General features: G+C 43.6%; 1 protein-coding gene across 3 annotated transcripts; it reads left to right on the top strand.

The window, feature by feature from the left end:
* The first annotated feature begins 1,002 nt into the window (after positions 1-1,002).
* Positions 1,003-9,358, top strand: LOC119652010 (testis-specific serine/threonine-protein kinase 2-like). 3 transcript variants are annotated; one of them, XM_038055943.1, is made up of 6 exons: positions 1,003-1,242; positions 1,315-1,579; positions 7,147-7,296; positions 8,648-8,918; positions 8,977-9,129; positions 9,201-9,350. In XM_038055943.1, exons 1-5 carry the CDS (start codon positions 1,212-1,214, stop codon positions 9,124-9,126), a joined length of 867 nt encoding a protein of 288 aa, XP_037911871.1. In that variant the 5' UTR covers positions 1,003-1,211; the 3' UTR covers positions 9,127-9,129; positions 9,201-9,350. The 3 variants fall into 3 exon arrangements, with proteins under 3 accessions (XP_037911871.1, XP_037911872.1, XP_037911870.1); XM_038055944.1 differs by having other exon boundaries at positions 8,648-8,914; positions 8,977-9,358; XM_038055942.1 differs by having other exon boundaries at positions 8,977-9,355.
* Positions 9,359-21,542: the final 12,184 nt, after the last annotated feature.

Below are 21,542 nucleotides of genomic sequence, written 5' to 3'. Positions count from 1 at the left end.
TGTTGTCAGCCAACAGAGTCTATTTCAGTTTACAAAAACTGTTTCGCTCGAAACGTCTCACCATAGGGTCAAAGCTCTTACTGATCTTGCCAGTCCTCATGTATTCCTCGAAAACTTGGGTTCTTAGCAAGAAAAATTGCGAACTCTTGGCCGCATTCGAGAGAAGAATCCTCCGAAGAATTTTTGGCCCCCTACATGAGGATGGACGATTCCGTAGCCTACACAATGACGAAATCTATGAGCGATACCATGACGGTCCGGTTGTGGTTAAAATCCGGCTCAATAGGTTACGGTGGGCGGGTCACTTAATCCGTATGGATGAGGATGACGTGATTTGACGTGGGATACCAGTCGACTCAGCTGTGAATGAGTACCTGAGTCAAATCAGGGTAATAATCTCGGGCGAGCGCAGTGCTGACCACATTGCCTCCTAGTGTACCTTTACGGTCTTGAATGAAGTGCTCTAACACACTTCAAGGCCCTGATCCAACATGGATTGTTGCGCCAACGATTATTATTATGAGGATGATCCCACCCGGAAAGTCTATAAGGGCAATATCTGTGGTAGGAAAAGAAGAAGAGGCAGACCCTGCCTAAGATGGAGCGATGGCGTAGGTCAGGACGCCAGACAGCTTTTATGGATATCGAATTGGTGGACCTCGGCGCAAAACCGGGGTGTCTGGAGTTCCTGATTAAGGCAGGGCTAGACCGGATACCGGTTGTTGCGCCGTTGATGATGATGATGATATAAGAAATACACAAAACCTTTCATGTCTGAAGCATCCAACGATTTTGGAGTGCCCCTAATTTTGAAACTGGTCCCGTTTCCTCCCCCTCCGACCTATGACCCCAACGAGGCCCCATTTTTCAACATCAATTTCAAGTGGAAAAAAATGGAAAAGCTCCGTCAGTCACTCTCTGTGTTTTTCAGTGCCATTTCATATGACATTCTCTTTATCGCAGTACAAGCAACACAATATGAAGGTGAAAAGTTGCCTTTTTTGACACTGACATAAATTTTAAATAACTGTTTTAAAAGCATGTAAATTTAAGGTTTTCAAATTTGTTATATGTACATTAATTAATTTAATTCCGGAAACTGTTAAGTCAAGTGCAAACTATTCAAATATCCTCGAAGCAAAGGTGGATATTCATCATACGAATGGCTTCTGCTGTAACATCCAACGAAGCAACCATAATTGGGAGAACTTATGAATACAATTGATTCCGCTGAAGAGCATTGTAATAATAAGATACTGAGCATATTTTAAAAGGTTCAACTTTGTTCAGCAAATACCGAACTTTATCTTGTAGCAAAAGAGGGAGATAAATACCACAATTACATTTTGGAAAAATATGGCTACGACGTTATCAAGAAACTTGCCTCTGGAACATTCTCAAAGGTCGTCTTGGCAGATTCGAAACGGCAACAGCATCATGTCGCTGTGAAAATTATAACAAAATCAGATTTGCCCCAGTCGCTTTTGGATAAATTTATTCCCCGCGAAATATTTCTGATCAAAACTTTAAAACATGAAAATATTTTAAATTATTTTCAATGCATAGAAACATCGCACAGGTGAGACATCTAGGCTAAGGCTTAGTTCGTAGATACTTTTTAAGGTTTTGTGTAAACACAAAACCTTATTAAAATCGGTTTACCGTTTGTCTGTCTGTCTGTCTGTCCGTCTGTCTTTTTTTTTTTTTTCATCGTTGGAAGGTGGAAAGGTTCAAAACCTACTGCTGGCTTCTGCCATACAGTTATGTGAGACTTCTACTCACTAAAACCACCTCCTTCTTCTTCCAATCTTCCCACGGGACTGCTATAAGCATTGCATCGTGGGGCTGGATCAGTTCTTAACTGCAGCGCATTATTGTTCGCTCCCTTTCTTGCTTTCTTCGTAGCTCTTCATGCTTTAGCTGTTGATGAATCATTTTCAGCTCAATTACCACTTGATACCAAGCCTCCGTTGATTCCAACATAAACTCCGCTATGTTTCCAGGTGTTAAGCGCCTGTCTGCGATCGCCTCCAGCCTAGTTCGGTGTGCTGTAAACCTTGGGCACTCAAATACAACATGCTCCGCATTCTCAGCCACGTTACCACATCTTGGGCACCATGGTGACTCGTCGTGTCCAAATCGATAAAGATAAGCCCGATAACCTCCATGTCCACTTAAAAACTGTGTTAGCTCGTAGCTTAGTTCCCCGTGATTCCTTTCCATCCATCTTCGAATGTGTGGAATGATACGGTAGGTCCAACGGCCAGTTTGTGCCTCGTTCCATCTCTTTTGCCAGTTTGCGATGGATTCCCGCCGTGCTAGTTACCGTCGAAGTACAATAGACTCGCGTACATTTTGTCGTGGAGACGCCGACCTTCATCCGCCAAGATGTCTATGGGGATTGTCCCTGCCAGTACATATGCTGCTTCTCCTGATGTCGTTCGATAAGCACTGCATACCCGGAGTGCACTTAATCGATACGCCATTCTTAGTTTCCGCAGTTTGATTTGTTTTCCAGAACAGTTGCCCAAACTGGAGCTGTGTAGAGTAGCACGGAACTAACTACCCTTGAAATAAGACGACGTCGACTTTGTCTTGGGCCACCAATGTTCGGTAGTATCCTCGAGATCGTTACAGCGATGAAAGATGCTTTAGTTGCAGCGCACTCAATGTGTTTTTTAAAGTTGAGTCTTTTGTCAATCATTACTCCCAAATATTTAAGCGACTCTTGGGAGTAAATTGTTTTTTCACCAACTTTAATTTTCACGGTCGTGTCTTTCCTTCTTTTGCTGATTAGCACTAGTTCCGTTTTATGTTCAGCAAGTAATAGACCGGACTTTTTCAACCAGGAATTGATCTCCCATATCGCTTCATTTGCATAGATTTCGATCTCGTCTAAGCGTTTTGCCACTATTGTTACCCCGATATCGTCCGCAAAGCCAATAGTTGTCACGCCGTTAGGAAGGCGTAGCGTCAGCACTCCGTTGTACATAATTAACCACAGTAAGGGACCTAAGACCTAAGAACTCCTTTCACGTGCCAAGCTATCTCTTGCGGATATTGAGGGATTATCTGAAAGACCGCTCCCTGTTCTATGAGACGCTAGAGGGCCAGAGGAGGATGAAAATCACGTCGGGAGTAGCGCAGGGATCCATCCTAGGGCCGGACCTCTGGAACGCTTCCTACGATAGTCTGCTGAGACTCGATATGCCTGAAGAGTCGCGCCTGGTCGGTTATGCAGACGACGTTGCGGCACTTGTTGCCGGACGCACTGTTGAGCAGGCGCAAAGCAGACTTGGCATATTGATGCGACGGGTAAGCGGATGGATGACTGCTCACGGTTTCAACCTTGCGCTGGAAAAAACCGAAGTAGTCATCCTGACCAGAAGGAGGATTCCGACCTTGCGTCCCATATCGATCGGCGAGTTGACTATAGAGTCAAAACCAATGGTTAAATACCTTGGTTTAATGCTCGACTCGAAGATGAGCTTCTTCGAGCAAATCAAAGCAGCCGCGGACAGGGCTGCAGCAGGAGTCGCGGCCTTGAGTCGGCTAATGGCGAATGTCGGCGGCCCTATATCAACTAGGAGACGTCTCCTCATGGGAGCAACGCAATCCGTCCTTCTCTATGGTGCGGAGGTATGGGCTGATGCCCTTGACAAGGAGGTGCATCGTAAACGCCTCGCTCAAGTGCAGAGGCGGGGAGCTTTGCGAGTGGCGTCTGCTTATCGCACTGTCTCCGAACCGGCTGTGATGGTGATTGCGGGAGTGATCCCCGTTGCCCTCCTTGGCAAGGAGCGTAAACTTTCTTGGCAAAATGAGCCAAGGGGCAAGTGGACTGCGCGGCTCATCGACAAATTAGACCCGTGGTTGAACAGAAAGCACGGTGGGATTGATTACTTCCTTACCCAACTTCTAAGTGGGCATGGAGGTTTTCAGTCTTACCTGCACAGGGTTGGGAAGGCGCGATCTCCTGATTGTGTGTTCTGCAATAGAGTGGCGGATGACGCTGAACACACCTTTTTCTCTTGCGAGAGGTGGGACGGCCTCCGCCAGCAGCTTTATGCAGACACAGGGGAGCTCTCTCCAGATAACATTGTGTGAGAGATGCTGAAGAGCGCTGGCAGCTGGAAACGTATTGCGCATTATGTTCGGGCTCTTCTTACTACGAAGAAGATTGAACTCGACCGGCAGAGGGATCGGACGGTAAGGGGTTCCCCGAACTAACAACTCCCTTCCTCCCCTCCCCTCCCGTTGGTGAAAGGAATTCCCTGACTTGAAGGCTCCCAAAGCCGGGAGAGCGGGAGGGCTAGCCCGAAGTAATGTGTCAAACGGTTCCAGGCTAGTTCTCTGATGACAGGGAGGTGTTTAGTTGGTAGTCCGCCAGCGTGCTGTTGCGGGAGTCCAACACTCTGTGCGTAAACGCATTCACCTACCCTACTCCCAAAATTGGGAATAATTTCTCTCCATCGTCCGAGTCGCAATATAATCTTCTTCCAAGAAGAAATGCAACAACGATGCGTACAATGTACTTTGGACCCTGTAGTTTGGTTAGAACCTCTATGATTTTCGCCTACTTTGCAGTGTTGAATGCATTTTTTACATCGAGTGTCACCACTGCGCAGCATTTGTCATCTTGTATTGCAGCGCGAGCCAGGCCAGTCACCATGCTGATTGCATCGATGGTTGATCTCCCCTTACGAAACCCGAATTGCTTATCGGATAGGCTTCCTTCCTTTTCCGCAACTGCGAGCAGCCTGTTGTATAATACTCGTTCAAATAGTTTACCAATGGTATTGACCAAACATATCAGTCGATATGAGGAGGGGTCTCCTAATGGTTTACCTGGCTTCGGAATAAGTATCAACTTTTGCAGCTTCCATTTCTCGGGGAATTCTCTTTCTCTAAGGCATGCCGTAAAAACTTTAGCAAACATACCTGCTGCTGACCTGGCTACCACTTTCAGGGCGATATTCGGGACTCCATCTGGCCCTGGGGTCTTATTTTCAGCGAATTTCCTTGCTGCATCAAAAATTTCCTCTTCTACCACTTCAGGAATTTCGTCGGGGTTTACATGAACTTTAGGCAGATTTGTGTAGTTCACATCCTCTGGGAAGAGAGTGTCCACTATGTTTTGTAGTAATTTTGGACAGGTAATCGGTGGGGAGCGCTTGCCTTTCAGTGATGACATTACAGACCTGTAGGCGCCACCCCATGGATCAGAATCAGCTTCAGTACACATCCGCTTGAAATGTTCGGATTTGCTCCTCGTGATAGCTACTTGCAATTTTTTCCTCGCGTTCTTGTATTGCATGTGCAGCTCAACGAATTGAGGTTGATTTCTTCTGCGCTGGGAGCATCTCCTAGCTCTGAGGCAGCTTTTCCGACACTCCTCAATTTCTGAATTCCACCAGAAATTGGGGTTTCGTTTTCGGAAAGCGCTATGCCGTGGCATAGAGGCATCGCATGCCCGCTGCAATTTTCTGCGGCCTGTAAAGCTTTTTCTTGTGCGCTTCCCGATACTAATGTGTCATCTAGAAGTACCTCCTTGAACAATTCTTCATCGAATTTGTTAGTTACCCAGCTCATCGTTATTCTTTTTGGTGGCTTCATATAATTCCTACGCGAGGTTTGGAAGACAATAGCCTGATGATCGCTGTGTGTGTACTCTTCGCTAACATGCCACTGCAAGTCTTTGATAAGGGTGTCACTGACGAAAGTGAGGTCTACTACCGATTGTAATTCTCCCCTCCTGTATGTGTTGGCTCCCCCAGAGTTCGCAAGTACGACATTTAGACGCGAGAATGTCTCTAGCAGTATTTGCCCCCTTGCATTTGTTTTTCTACTTCCCCATTCTTCTGCCCATGAGTTGAAATCACCGGCAATTATTTTGGGATTATAGCGTCTGGCATCAAAGGATAGTTTATCAAGCAACAAGGTGAATTCCTCCAGCGTGAGGCTCGGGGCTGCGTAACAACTATAGATGTATATACCTTCTATTTTGGCACGTGTAAATCCGTTCTTTGGATGTTTTTTTACATCTTCTATAGCACGACTTCCGCAGCTCCATCTGTCTGTCTGTCTATCTGTCTGTTTGTCCGTCACACGCATTTTTCTCGGAGACGGTTATAGCGATTGACACCAAATTTGGTAGAAAGGTGGGAACTGTGAACGCTTACGTATACAGTGAATTACATCCTTTTACGTTGAATTTAAGGGGGGGGGGGGTCCCCATACATGCAAAAGGGGGGGGGGGGGGGTGTAATTTTTTTTTCATCAAATATAGTCATGTGGGGTATCAAATTAAAGGTCTCGATTAGTACTTTTCAAAGCCGATCTTAGTTTTGACATTGGAAGGGTGGGGAGCGCCGGGGGTTGAAAGTGATCACTTCTTTAAGGGGGCCATTCTCAGAAACTAACAAACCGAATAATCTGAAAAAAAAACAGGACGCTGCCACTATATGGTGCCTGGGCTCCGAAATACTTTTCATGCTGATATCTGTTTAAATAAAGTTAATAATAGTATATTACTACATTTTTTTGTAATTGTTTAGAAACCCCCCTTAAGTTCATCCTAGAGCAGTGATATAGGCTATAATATGGAGCATGATCTTACCAAGTTTAGTAGAAATCGCACTATTACTAACAAAGTTATAATACCTCAAATTTGTTGCTTCTTTGAAAATTGAAGACTATGAATGTCAACATCACCCGAAAGTGGATACTCTCAGATAATATATGGATATATTACGCGCTACGTACTAAGAATACACAAAACCTTTCGTACCTGAAGTGTCCAGCTTCCGGTTTCCCGACCTATTTATATTTGATGTTGGTTAAATTGTTGGCATTTGCTAATAATATTAAACTCACGGTGTGAGGCGTATGAGGTTGACCATTATCAACACAGGGCTTTCCATCAAATGATTTATTTAAATCGCTTTCTAGAAAATAGAGGGCAATGGAATTTTTAGCTATATTACACGGAGCTGTCGTGCATTCGCCGCTCCTCACATCTTTTTCTTTTTTTTATATCAAAGCAGTAGGAGTAATAGATAGATGAACCACTGCTTGGGACTTTTGGTTAGGCATTTTCTTCCATTGCTGTTCCAGACAATCAGAACCTGATAATCGAGCTCTTTTTAGATATTACATCGTAATGGAATATGCCGAACATGGGACTTTACTGGACTTAATCAATAGAGAAAATTATTTGAATATAAGTCAGGCAAGAACCTTCTTCAAGCAGATTATTTCTGTACTGGAATATTGCCATTCGCATAGCGTCGTTCACAGGTATTCTGTCTGGCTTGAAATGGCACCTGCAACGATCTGGATTACTTTAAGTTATCCTCTTGTATCACTCGAACTTACCACTGTTTATCAATCTTTAAAGAACGTTCCAGGTGTCGAAACGTCATTTATATATTGGGTTGGGGAAAAAGAAATGTCGTATTTTGCCAATAGATGGCGACACTTAAACATATCTTGTGTTGTACTTATCGCATCGTGTCATTCTATACGGTGATTTGAAGAATATCTGAGCTACAAGTGCCTCTTTGACAGTGTTGTGATCGTACGTTTCAGTCACAAGCTATAGCGCGTCAAAGATGGAGTCCACCAAGCAAGAAATTCGTCATATTTTACATTTTTACTACCTGAGAGGTAAAAATGCACCGAAGGGGGCCGAAAAAAATTGTGAAGTTTATAGACCCGATACTGTAATGATTCGCACAGCACGGCGTTGGTTCGATCGATTTCGTTCTGGTGTAGTAGATGTCAAAGATACACCTCGCACTGGTAGGGCCAATCGTCGTAGAAACCGATAAAATCGTCGAAATCATTCAAGTGGACCGGCATGTGAGCCTTTGCTCGATTGGCCAGGAACTGGGTATAAATCATAAAACCATTTGGAACCATTTGCAGAAGATTGGATTCCAAAAAAAGCTGGATGTTTGTGTGTCACACGAGTTGATGCAAAAAAATCTCTTGGACCGAATCAACGCCTACGGTGCACTGCTGAAACGGGCCGAATTCGACCCATTTCTTGAAGCGGATGGTGACTGGTGATGAAAAGTGGATCACATACGAAAACCTCAAGCGAAAAAGATTGTGGTCGAAGGGCAGCGAGCCAGGAAGGTTTTGCTGAGTGTTTGGTGGGATTGGAAGGGAATCATTCACTATGAGCTGCTCAACTATGGCCAGTCTCAATTTGATCCTCTACTGTGAGCAACTCGACCCTTTGAAACAGGCAATTGACCAGAAGCGGCCAGAATTGGACAATAGAAATGGTGTTGTATTCCACCAGGACAACGCTCGGCCTCACACATTTTTGATGACCCGCCAGAAGCTACAGGAGCTCGGATGGGATGTCCTATCACATTCACGGTATAGTCCGGTCCTGACACCAAGTGATTGCCATCTCTTCCGGTCCATGCAAAACGCTCTTGCTGCTACTAAGTTGGCTTCAAAAGATAATGAAATTGCCTTCTAAATGGCAACAAGTTTCCGAACAAAACGGCGCATATTTGACTTAAATCGGATAATTCTAAGTATGTTAAATAAAGCCTTAAAGTTCGATCACAAATACGACATTTCTTTTTCCCCAACCCAATATATGAATTTCTTAACAACGCAAATTTTCCAGGGACATAAAATGCGAAAACTTGCTTCTCTGCTCAGAGAACACCATCAAACTCGGTGATTTTGGTTTTGCGCGATCCATGCTAGAGGCCGGCAAAAGTGTTGTTTTATCGAAAACATTTTGTGGAAGCTATGCATATGCGAGTCCTGAATTACTACGCGGCATCCCATATCAACCACAAACTGCTGACATTTGGGCAGCTGGAGTTGTCCTGTTTTCAATGGTTTTCGGAAAAATGCCATTCAATTACTCAAATCTTCGTGAATTAGTGTTGGTCTGTTGGTAAAAGAGCAATTAGAATCAAATATAAATTTCGTTCCTTTTCATTTCAGCAAGTGGAAAGGAAAATTGACTTCCCTAAGGAGCCTGCAGTAGACTATAATTGCAAAAATTTAATTGTGCAAATTTTATCTCCAATGAAAATTCGAGCAACAATGGAAAAAATTAAGAATCATCCGTGGTTTGTGTTGGGAGCCAACTAAATGGTGAAGAAGAGACAGTTTTAATTCCAATCGTTTTCCGTCCTAAGAATAATTAAGGATATTTTTTTAAATAGATTCCGATATTAGAAATTGCAATAGAAACAATTGTAAAGATCCAGAACAAAGATTGCCAAATTCAGAAGAAAGTTTACCAAATATTTGATAGGTCTGCATCTTAAAAAGGCGCAATCCAAAATCAAATGTCCAAATGTCCTTTAATTAAAATAGTTTCTACCCTTGATCGAGATACTGTAAGTTACTCAGTGTGTATGGTACCAGGAGTAAATCCTAATTAATTCCCGGGTTTTTTCGATAGATGGCATTCTATGTTTCGTGTCGCTGTTGGTCACACATCATCATCATCAACGGCGCAACAACCGGTATCCGGTCTAGGCCCGTCTTAATAAGGAACTCCAGACATCCCGGTTTTCCGCCGAGGTCCACCAATTCGATATCCATAAAAGCTGTCTGGCGTCCTGGCCTACGCCATCGCTCTATCTTAGGCAGGTCTGCCTCGCCTTCTTTTTCTACCATAGATATTGCCCTTATAGACTTTCCGGGTGGGATCATCCTAAGTGACCCGCCCACCGTAACCTATTGAGCCGGATTTTATTCACAACCGGGTGGTCATGGTATCGCTCATAGATTTCGTCATTGTGTAGGCTATGGAATCGTCCATCCTCATGTAGGGGGCCAAAAATTCTTCGGAGGATTCTTCTCTCGAATGCGGCGAAGAGTTCGCAATTTTTCTTGCTAAGAACCCAAGTTTCCGAGGAATACATGAGGACTGGCAAGGTCATAGTCTTGTACAGTAAGAGCTTTGACCCTATGGTGAGAAGTTTCGAGCGGAACAGTCCTTGTAAGCTGAAATAGGCTCTGTTGGCTGACAACAACCGTGCGCGGATTTCATCATCGTAGCTGTTATCGGTTGTGTGTTTCGACCCTAGATAGGAGAAATCATCAACGGTCTCAAAGTTGTATTCTCCCATCCTTATTCTTTTTCCTGTTTGACCAGTCCGGTTTGATGTTGTTGGTTGGTTCGTCTTCGGTGCTGACGTTGCCACCATATATTTTGTCTTGCCTTAATTGATGTGCAGCCCAAGATCGCCTGCTCGATCTGGATGAAGGCAGTTTGCACGTCTCGGGTGGTTCTTCCCATGATGTCGATATCGTCAGCATAGGCCAGTAGTTGGGTGGACTTAAAGAGGATCGTACCTCTTGCATTTACATCAGCATCACGGATCACTTTCTCGAGGGTCAGGTTAAAGAGGACGATAGGGCATCCCCTTGTCGTAGACCGTTGATGATGTCGAATGGTCTTGAGAGTGATCCTGCTGCTTTTATCTGGCCTCGCACATTGGTGAGGGTCAACCTAGTCAGTCTTACTAGTTTCCATGAAATATTACAGGATGAAAAAACCGGGCCAGGCGTAAAAGTCATGCGGGCCCTCTTCGATACTGCATAATTAAACTAATTTTGTTAAAGTGTCTCTATTTCGGCGCCCAAGAGAACTCTGGACCCAATAGAACTCTGGACCCATCAGTCTAGACGAGTCTTTACTTAAAGGATTACCTCTTGAGCCAATCTTTGGAAGATTGGGGTAGTTTTGGCCCGAGTGGGGTCGAGAGATTTTCAAATCAATGTCAAGCGTGTCAAATTATTGCAATTTTAATCGGCCTTTGAATTGCTGCCCATTGTCTTGGAACTTCAGGCTAATTTCAGTTAGCGGGTTGTCAATAGGGCAAATGATATCCCACCATCATCAAAGTTGCCTCTCTCGCAACTCTCCACATCCTATCATGTGATTATAGCGAGTAACTTCACTGATAAAACATAAAAACTTCGTTTCGTTAATCGCGGGTTGGCGGACATTGTCTATACTACGATTTCATAAAAATTGTACGTTGTAGCGTGCAGTGTCGTCAGACTACGTAAGTCCGGATGCTGAGCAACGAAGTCCTGCGGCTACAGTAACATCCTAGACGAAGTACCTTGGGAAATCTGGGCATTCTCCACGGACTATGCCACACGCAAGCAGAACTTCGCGAGAAACTTTGTTGTGGCGTGTTGTAAGGTTATGATACAGTATCCTTTACCGATGGATCAAAGATGATCTGTGGAGTCGGCGCGGGGGTTTTCTCGAATACACACACTGTATCCGAGTCGTATGGCCTACCAGGTTTCGCCAGTGTATTCCAAGCGGAAGTACTGGCGATATTGGAAGTCTGTGGATGGCTGAAGCGTGCTCCGAGCAACAATCGTAACATAGCCATTCTGATCGATAGCCAAGCGTCCATAAAGGCGTTGTACTGAACGACGACATCCTCCAGGCCCGTGGGGCAGTCAAAAGACTCGCTCAACAGTCTGGACGGCACGCTTAAGGTCACTCTCCTCTGGTTTCCCGGGCATAGAGGGGAATGATTGGGCTGACGCATTGACTAAACGGGGCTTTGCTCTTGGGAGCCCCTCGGAGGATACAGTCGGTATCTCACTGGTGGCTGTCAAGGGCGAGGAATCGCGCGCAAATAGCAGCAGCGGGCCTGAGATGGCGAAGGCTTACCAGCTGTGCCAAGTCAAGGAGAATTTGGCCCGCTTATAACATAGCCCGATCACGAGAGCTTCAGTGCCAGACGCGTGCAAATCCATTCAAGATTACGGCGATCTGCACGGGGCACTGGCCCATTGAGGGCCATTCTGCCAGGCTTGGAATACCCTACAATTCGCATTGCTGAAGTTGCAGAGAAGGAAGGGAAACTCTCATGCACTTTCTCTGCGATTGCCTAGCTCTAGCTAGAGTCAGGCTACGGATACTGGGTAAACCAGTCTTCGGGGACCTCAGAGAGATATTTAGCTACAGGGAGGGAGTGCTGCTTTCTTTCGTGAATGCTACGGGCTGGCTCTGAATATCCGAGCCGGCTGGACTCTGCCTCCCTGCTCTCATAACAGCAGTCACACACCACAGCACTAATTGGGTTCCTCCGTGCGGCCACTATCTACCTACCCCGTGCTGATATATGGGGGTATCATGTCGGTGTCGGGAACGTCGCGAAAGTGAACACCGGGAAGTTTGTCGAAACTCTGGGAACAGGTGGGGCCACGCTGAAGAGTACTCCTGGGGGCGGTGGCGCCGCTGCTGACATTGTCGTAAATTCAGTTATGAACCTGATAACGACGGTCTGCGGAGCCTCCATGCCCAGGAAGACATCGAGGTGCGGCAAACCTTCCATGTATTGGTGGACAGTGGAAATCGCAGAGCTCCGGAAGGAATGTCACAGGCTCCGCCGCTTAACACAACGTCTAGGCGACCGGGAGGAGGCATGTACCACAATGATGGAGTACAAATCAGCCAAAAGACTCCGCAGCGCAATAAACAAGAGCAAAGCTCGCTGCTGGCAAGACCTGATCGACGAGGTGAATGGGGATCTGTGGGGACTCGGTTACAAACTTGTAACCCGAAAAATCGGGGCTCTGCAGAAACCCTGTTCACTTAAGGCCGAGCAGATGGACCGCATTGTGAGGGCACTCTTCCCTGCACACCCCGTATGGGATGGTGACGTCGGCGCGGAGAACACAGAGGACTGTCCACTTTTCTCTGTAAAAGAGTTGGAACAGGCAGTCCTCTCTATGAAAAACAAGAAGGCGCCAGGACCCGATGGTATTCCAGCAGAGGTGTACAAACTGGTATTCCAACACCGGTCAGACCTACTGCTCGGCGCATTGAACGCTTGCCTGAAAGAGGGCATTTTCCCTGCTCGTTGGAAAGTTGCGAGGCTTGCGCTGATCCCTAAAGGGAAAGGAGATCCCGAACTGCCGTCTTCATACCCCCCCCTATGTATGCTTGATACTGCTGGGAAAGTGCTCGAAAAGCTTATCAGAAGTAGACTCGCTGAAGCGATACGCGCTGCCGGAGATTTATCTCCCCGGCAGTTTGGTTTTAGGGCAGCGAGATCGACAATTGATGCTGTCATGCAGGTCGTGGACGCCGTTCGACGAGCAGAGGCACATAGCCGCCGAACTCGACGGGTGGTGCTCCTCGTAACACTTGACGTCAAAAACGCCTTCAATTCCGTAAGATGGAAAGACATTCTAGGCACAGTAGAGAATACCTTCAACGTGCCGAACTATCTCTTACGGATTTTGAGGGACTATCTGAGGAACCGTTCCTTGCTCTATGAAACATTAGAGGGTCAAAGGTGGATGGAGGTCACATCGGGGGTAGCACAGGGATCCTAGGGCCGGTCCTCTAGAACGCTACCTATGACAGTCTGCTTAAACTCGACATGCCAGAAGAGTCGCGCCTGGTCGGCTACGCAGATGATGTCGCAGCGCTTGTTGCTGGACGCACTGTCGAACAGGCGCAAAGCAGACTCGGCATATTGATGCGACGGGTAAGCGGATGGATGACTACTCATGGTTTTAACCTTGCACTGGAAAAAACCGAAGTAGTCATCTTGACTAAGAAGAGAATTCCGACCCTGCGTCCCATATCGTTCGGCGAGTCGATAATCGAGTCAAAATCAGCGGTAAAGTACCTCGGGTTGACTCTTGACTCAAAGATGAGTTTTTCTGAGCAAATCCAAGCAGCAGCGAACAAGGCTGCCGCTGGAGTTTCGGCGTTAAGTAGGCTAATGGCAAACATTGGGGGTCCTACGTCTAGTAGGCGACGTCTCCTGATGAGCTCAACGCAGTCTGCCTTACTCTACGGCGCAGAGGTATGGGCTGGCGCTCTTAACAAGGAGGTATATCGTAGACGCCTCGCGCAAGTACAGAGACGGGGAGCTTTACGGGTGGCGTCTGCGTACCGCACAGTCTCTGAATCGGCCGTGATGCTGATCGCGGGAGTTATCCCCGTTGCCCTTCTTGCTAGGGAGCGTCAGGCCATATACAAGCGCAAGGGAGATGAGCCAAGGGAGGTGGTTGCTCGCGAAGAACGGCAACACACTCTAGACGAGTGGCAGCTCTCTTGGCAAAATGAAACTAGAGGCAGATGGATTGCGCGGCTCATCGGCAACTTAGGTGCGTGGCTGAATCGGAAACATGGTGAGACTGACTATTTCCTTACCCAATTTTTAAGTGGGCATGGAAATTTTCAGTCTCACCTGCACAAGATTGGAAAGGCGCGTTCTCCGGATTGTGTGTTTTGCAATGGAGTTGTGGACGATGCCCACCACACTTTTTTTTCTTGTGGAAGGTGGGATGGGGTCCGTCAGCAGCTCTATTTAAACACAGGGGATCTCTCTCCAGACAACATTATGGAATATATGCTGAGGACTGCTGATAGCTGGAACCGTGTTGCCCATTACGTTCGGGCCCTTCTCGTTGCTAAGAAGATAGAACTCGACCGGTGGAGGAGCCGGATGGCAGGGGGTTCCTTGAACTGACAGTTCCCTTCCTCCTCTCCCCTCCCGTTGGTGAAAGGAATTCCCTGATTTGAAGGCTCCGCAAGGCGGGAGAGTTCGGGGGCTGGCCCGAAGTAATGTGACAAACGGTTCCAGGCTAGCTCTCTGACGATGGGGAGGTTTTTAGTTGGTAGTCCGATGACGTACCGAATCGGGAGTCCAACACTGTGTGCGTAAATGCATTCACCTACCCTACCCAAAAAAAAAAAAATCATGTCGGTGTTCACCACTTATGTAGAGAATCGATTAAAAGTACTTAAGTAGCTCAATTGTGTGCAGGTTGTTTTCAGAGATAAACCGCAAAATAGTATCTTTGTTTAGTAGTAAAAACTACTGCTACTGCTACTTCCTGGTTTCGACAGCAAGCTCAGTAATTCTAAGCCGAACTCTTAAGTAAATGCAGAAATTATCCTTAACTGGGGCATAACGCGTCAACAACACTTACGCGTCATTCTGGACGGTTTACTGAAATGTGTTTCAACTCGCTTCAGGATCATTCTTTTTTTCACTGGAGGTGTGACCGGTGCGAACCACTCGTTGGCCAACGTAGGATGATGCACCTCGTACAGTGAAGTTATTGCCTTTTTTACTGCTTGACCTATATACTGCCATTTATGCCTTCTCATCGACACATCCACATGTAACTGGCTCATATGCCGACGAAGTTCTTCGTTTGAAATTTTATCTGGCCGACGCAAGGCAAACAAATGTTGACGAAGACTTGGAACTTCACTTTTCACCTTTTCAGTTGCTCAGTTGACGTTTCTGATTGGAACATCGACGCCCAATACGCCGAACTTCGTGAGATGGCGCATATTAGTGGAACTCGAGCGTGTCACGTTCGCTATCATTTGTAGTGATTAAAAGGGACTTCGATCTATTACGTTCATTGATCTATTTGCACAATTCCGCAGGGAAGTAGGTCTTGCAGACGACCTTCGGATGATGATCCTTGTTGAGGCCGATGTCACCACTTTTTTTGAAAAGCAGTAGTTCAAAGTGTGGTTTAACCATATTGACCGCGCGTTACCGTTCAGTTGAAATCCAACTGACCTTCTGGTAAGCTCTCGGTGTGAACTATGTGCCACCAATAATGAGGTAGCGGAAGTTGCCGAAATCTATAACCTTCTCATCATTACTGTTGTGGTTGCCAATACCGCAGTATCTTGAAATATACGAAACAACTTTGTGAAAAAAAAGTGGTTAAAGAAAACACCAAGACTTTCTATTACACAAACGGATATTATGTATATTTTATTATCTCATTCATGAAATTGGGTTAAACAAAAATCTCATCTTTTTTAGAGAATGAGTTTTACATTTCACCTTAGGTCCATCAAATCCATTAATCAATTTTTTGTGTTTCTTTTCAATTATCATTTATTTTTTTTTCAAGTTTTTCTTTTCTTTGAAATAGGAAAAGCACAAATTAATAGTATAATATGTGTGTATATATATCTGTCCTATGCCCTTAACAACTACTAATTCTACAATACATAAATATCTACATGTACAGTTCTACATAGAATTAATTAAAATAAAAAAAAAAATAAAATTAAAACAGAAAAGGGATACCCAGAAGAAAACAAAGGGGAAAATTAGAAAATTCAATTGAAAAATAGCAAAAAAATATATATATACAATACATAATATTATGTTTTTATATTACATATATATGAATCTAACAGATTTAAGCGTGTGTATGTGTATGTGTGATATTTGCATATAGATCGCGTATCACATGATTGTCTCTTAAACGAAACGAAATTCATCTAGTTGGATTTTGCTTGTTAAATTTATCTCTTTTTCATGTTGTATCTGTGAAGAGTCATCTATTTGTTCATATTACATTTATTATTATCAATTATGTTTATTCTGCTACTTGATTTTGTGTATGAATGTATATGGGCTGTTTTTACAATTGTTTCTTTTTCATCTGTTCATTTTCCATTTTCAATTATTTACAGTAGAAAATTAAATAGTGGTTTAGCTTTCAGTGAAAATTTACATAATAATATTGATAAGGTGTGATTTCAATTATTCAAATCTAAGAATGTTTAGGTAAAACTATTAATACTAGTTCTTTTATTTTATTAATAATTGTGTTTTTTGTTTGTGTCTTTTTTTTCTCTTTCTTTTAATTTTTATTTTATTATTAAATTAGTCATGTTTATCAATCGTTGCAATAGACATTTTGATATGGTTGCATTTACTTATTTTCATTTTTTTTAATTAGTTTTATAATTTTTTCACTTTTTTTTCATTTTATTCACTAAAAAATTCAGATACATTGGATAATTTTGTTAAATAATTTTTCTTTATCATTATTACAAATATGTATAATAATATTTAAAGGATGTGTGTGTATTTTATTCAGCATTTATATATAACTTTTAGATCAGGTGGTTGTTGTGTGTTTCAATGTTATAATTTTTTTTTTTTATTTTATTTTTACAAATTCTTTCAACTTTTCTTGGAGAAATTTCATTTTTGGAAGTTTGCTTAGCGTTAGGGTATTTAGTGCACTTAGATTTCGTCTTGGAAAAGAAAGTTTAGTGTTTTTTTTTATGAAAAGGGGTTGAGGGGTTTAACTAATTTAAACCAATATTGGTCCAAGCTCACAGGATTTGCTTGTAAATTGAAATAATTGTAGTTTCAAAGAAAAATAAAGATCGGTAGCATAAGAATGAAATTAAAAAATTAATAGTATGTACAGTGTGCCTTAATCTACTTAAAATTAAGTAAATTAAAATAATACTTCTATAAAAGCGACCTGTGACTCCAAATTTTGCAATTTTAATATTAAAATCAAACTTTTCAAATGGTTTTTATTTTATTTCTCCTTCATAGTGTACTCTCTTCCGTCATTTTGAATAGTAGGAAAAATAAACAATAAAATTGCATTAAAGAAATATAAATTTTATAAATTTTCAATTCTTAATAGATTATGTCGTAGTGACTCAATATCCTTTGAAACATTATGGAATCCTGTATGTGTGCATTGTGTTATTGTGTGATTTCCGTGTTCAATCCGCGATCATTTCTTTTCGTAGTTAATAATAATTGTAGCAACAACACGAATAGTGGTTGTAAAAAGGCACAAGGGAAATTGGGATAGTTTAGAATTATTACTTTGAGTAACAAAAAATTTAAAAGTGATTTTATTTTTAAATTAGATAGTAATGAAGTAGAAAAAGCAGGTATCATGTTTTTGGAGGAGGAAATCTATGCATATTTTATAACATTGGATGTATGGTCCTCTTTTGGAAGCCTTCAGTAAAAGGACGTGAAAGTCAATGTGGGAAGTAACATTAGTTCGCACTCTCGACAATTACCTTCCTTGTCGTGATGAGGGAGCTCAGTAAAGAAGATCCTCTAGGAAATGAAAGGTGACACCTGAAGTCAAGCGGTCATCAAAATTCCTAGCCATGCTTTGACTACCGTGACGAGGGCTGAATTGTCACAAGGGTTAAGATGTGGCCGTAAACGGTGAACTCTGAGCTCTAGACGACCCCCAGTTTCAATTAGCCTTGTCCCGGCAAAAAGGGGGCTCTGTTGAGATCGACTTATTTTCGCCGATAAAACTGAGGCCTTGGTAGCTAATTTTGACAAAACAGACTGAAATTAAATCTCGATCGTGACGATACAACACCAAGTGAAGGAGCAATTCTAAGATCATCGATGGAAAACCTGAGTCTAGACGCAGCATTTAAGTTTAAAACAATCTAATTGGGAACCAGCCCTTAATGGACGCTTCTCTCAGCACTCTTGACCCCGAGCTGCAATCGGCGCCACCCGCTGAGGCTAAAATTTTTTCCTTGGGTAAGCATCTGTCCACGGACAGCAAACAGCCTTTGGGCAAACCGCCTCCGGGCAAATAACAATTCACGGGCTATATCAAGGTTGAGGGGAAAGGATCATTCAGGGCACTCGCGGCTAAGGGGAAACCGAAGCGGCAGCGGTCTTCAGACGATCCCAACTCTTCGACACGAAAGGCAGCAGAAAGGAGCCCTCGGCAACAACTTGGTCAAGGTTATTGAAGCCGATGGGTGGGTCTTGAATGACGATTTTAATTCATCCAGGACTACATCCTGGCACCTTAAAATTTTACGACTAAACTTTGCCGACGAAGATACGAGCAAGTGACTCAGGCAGTACTGCTCCTCCCTCAATGATGTGTGGGAGGGTGCGCGACTAACCCTGAATAGGGTCTTTGAGCTGTCATCGTTCAAAAAGGGCTTCCTCTGACTTCCAGAAGAAGAGCAAAATGGTGCCGAGGTTCAGGAGCCGATAGGCCGAGAACTTTTCTTACTATCGGTGTTCTCGAACTGTCGGCTCTACTACGGGCTAACCTCCGTCACGTTACAGCCATATTTCCCAAATAAATTTGCAGCATTGTAAAGCGCGGACTGCACTTATCAGTCGTCGGTTCTATAGCTGCAAGACATTTATATACATCATACAAGGACCGTGGGTTGTTGGTGGGGTAGTCAGGGATCTAAACTTCCAACATGCTCACCGGTTGTATGCCAATGGAAGTGATTGACTCCGCTCCTGCATGGTAGTCTCAAAAGACTTCCAGGCTTATTTAGTTAATGACCTATGTGATGGCGCATATTTCCCCTATGACGCAGAAGAAGTTCCCAGTGGAACATTCATCAAAGCTATCCAATATAATAGTAATAGCAGAATGTGATGTCAACGCACACCACATCTGCTGGGGAAGTTGCAACATTAATGCAAGAAGGTCGAGACTACGGGAGCATCTAATAGGAACCGAGCTGCCGATTCTTAATTTTGGTAATGAACCCACTTCTGCGGTTCATAAGCAAATTTGGGGTATGCCATTTGGGGGGGGGGGGGGGGGGTGGTTATCGAATTCAAGGGGTTTATAAACCAATGGCAGGGAGAAGTTTGCAGTAAAGGACGAAAGCAGTTTCCCCAATGGTGTCATCGGTATCTTAGGTGATAGTTTATCGGACTCTTCCTGACGTTCGGATAAACTAGAAGATACTGGGAGCGCTGCTTGCAGTTGTTTTTCAGCTTACAAAAAATATTTTTTTCATACGATTTGTGACAATAAATAAAATATGGATCCAGCGCTACCTTTGGGAAACAAATTGACAGTCAGATAAATGGTTGGCGCAGCGAGCAGGATATTTGAGAAAGGAACAACTATCCATAAAGAACACTATAAGATGTTATTTGTGTGCTTGAAAGAAGAAATTGCAAAAGAATGACTATCAATGAAGCAGGAAGAAACGCTCTTTCTCCATGCATTGTGTCACAAGCCGATCAGAACAGTGGCACCAAATGCGCAATCTAAGTTACCCTCCAAAAAAGGCGTGACAGTGACCCTTACTGTTTACAAGATGTGATTGCTAAAATTGAAACTTATGTTTTGTATATCTTACGAGGTTATTTAGTGATACGTTATCTTTCATTGTTGCAAACTCTGGGTACCGGCATTCCTCTAGGAAAAACCGAAACCGGAGATATGTACCCCTTTAATGTCAGTCCCTAGCAGATGACCTAACTAATTAGGCAGTCATCTTTAGGCTGGAGAAACACACAGCATATCCGAAAATGCGAACACTCTGTGAAAACGATGAATGAGTACACTAGGTACGTTCATGAAGAAATATCTATATATGTCATGCATTCTGCACGGCGGCAGCATGTCGGAAGATACCCGTTGACAAGTAATTAAATACTGAACTGCCTAATCCTGGTACACTTATCGTTGATCAAGATGAGAGGGGGTGGAAGCGGTGAGTAGGCCTGTTCAGAAAGGAGAGACAACCATATCAGTTTTAGGAGCGTAGCTGTCTTGTGAAGAAGAACTCCGCATCGTGACAATTTAGAGACCTTATAGACTTCATTGGGCATTGAATATATTGCAGGAATCGCAACTTTAGGTTGGACAGTTCACCCCACTGTTCCGGCTGTAATGATGATGGAGAGTATCTGTACTCTTTCAGTTTCCGAGGTTTACAGAGACAGAAGAAATGCGGGGAAAACCTTGCTATATTACGGGTGAACGGACCAATCAAGGAAAGGAGATCCAATTCAGGGGTGTCTTTGGGAACTCAAAAATAAAATTGGTCACACTTCACGGAAAAATGGCGACCAAATCGTCTGCGGAATTATACGCCATTTTATACGCAAAAGTAGAATGTCTACGGTAGGGTCACACCATTTGAATCTGTTCCGACCTTCAAGAGGCCTTATTAGCACTAAAGAAGAGATCAAGATGACTTTGAACTTTATAAGACACAAGACTTAGTGTGAGGATATTTCGGAAGAGTCTTCAACGAAGAATCTGCATCCTCTTTGCTCTTAAGAAACGTGCTCAGATTGATAGAAACCTGAGAGCGGCGTAGGCATCAAACCGACTGAACAGGCGCATCGGCAGATAATACCGTGGGTCTAATAGCATAGCTTGGCCTGGGGGTTGGGGACTACGGATTTTTCGTCAAAGGCGAATTTTAGGCTTAATAAAACTTGATGAGTTCAGTCGCTTCATAAAGTGCCTAAGCTGTGGACATTGGGACGTTTTAAAGAACTCTGATAGATTCTAATCCGTTAATAGGCGATTTGGAAGAAAAGGGCTAGTGAATACCAATATCATATGGCATAGTTGATATCTGCTTCCTACTACTAGTAGGGGGTAATACACCAGAGGAAAGGATCCGGCTTAAGTCTAGATTATTTTAAGTAAGATTTAATGGCATGGTACGGTCATACGAGTTAACGCCTTTAAATTGTCTTGTTACGTAGCCAGTTAGTCTCTGTGCTGTTCCAATAATAATAATCGTTGGCGCAACAATCCAAACAGCTTGTTACAAACTATTTATGAAATCCAGCTAATTTGATTCATTTTCTGACAGATCCTACTCAATAAGGCATCTTAACTGGCATGGAGAACTACGAGTAACAGTAGGTGAAGCAACGCCAGGTCGAAGCTTGGCAGTAGGTTGCTGTATAAATGATTTAAGCCAATTGAGGTTACTAGAG

The sequence above is a fragment of the Hermetia illucens genome, chromosome 3 (genome assembly GCF_905115235.1).
Source record: "Hermetia illucens chromosome 3, iHerIll2.2.curated.20191125, whole genome shotgun sequence".
Classification (NCBI taxonomy): Eukaryota; Metazoa; Arthropoda; class Insecta; order Diptera; family Stratiomyidae; genus Hermetia; species Hermetia illucens.
The sequence above is the reverse complement of the archived record's forward strand: the minus strand, read 5'-3'. Positions and strand labels throughout refer to the sequence as shown.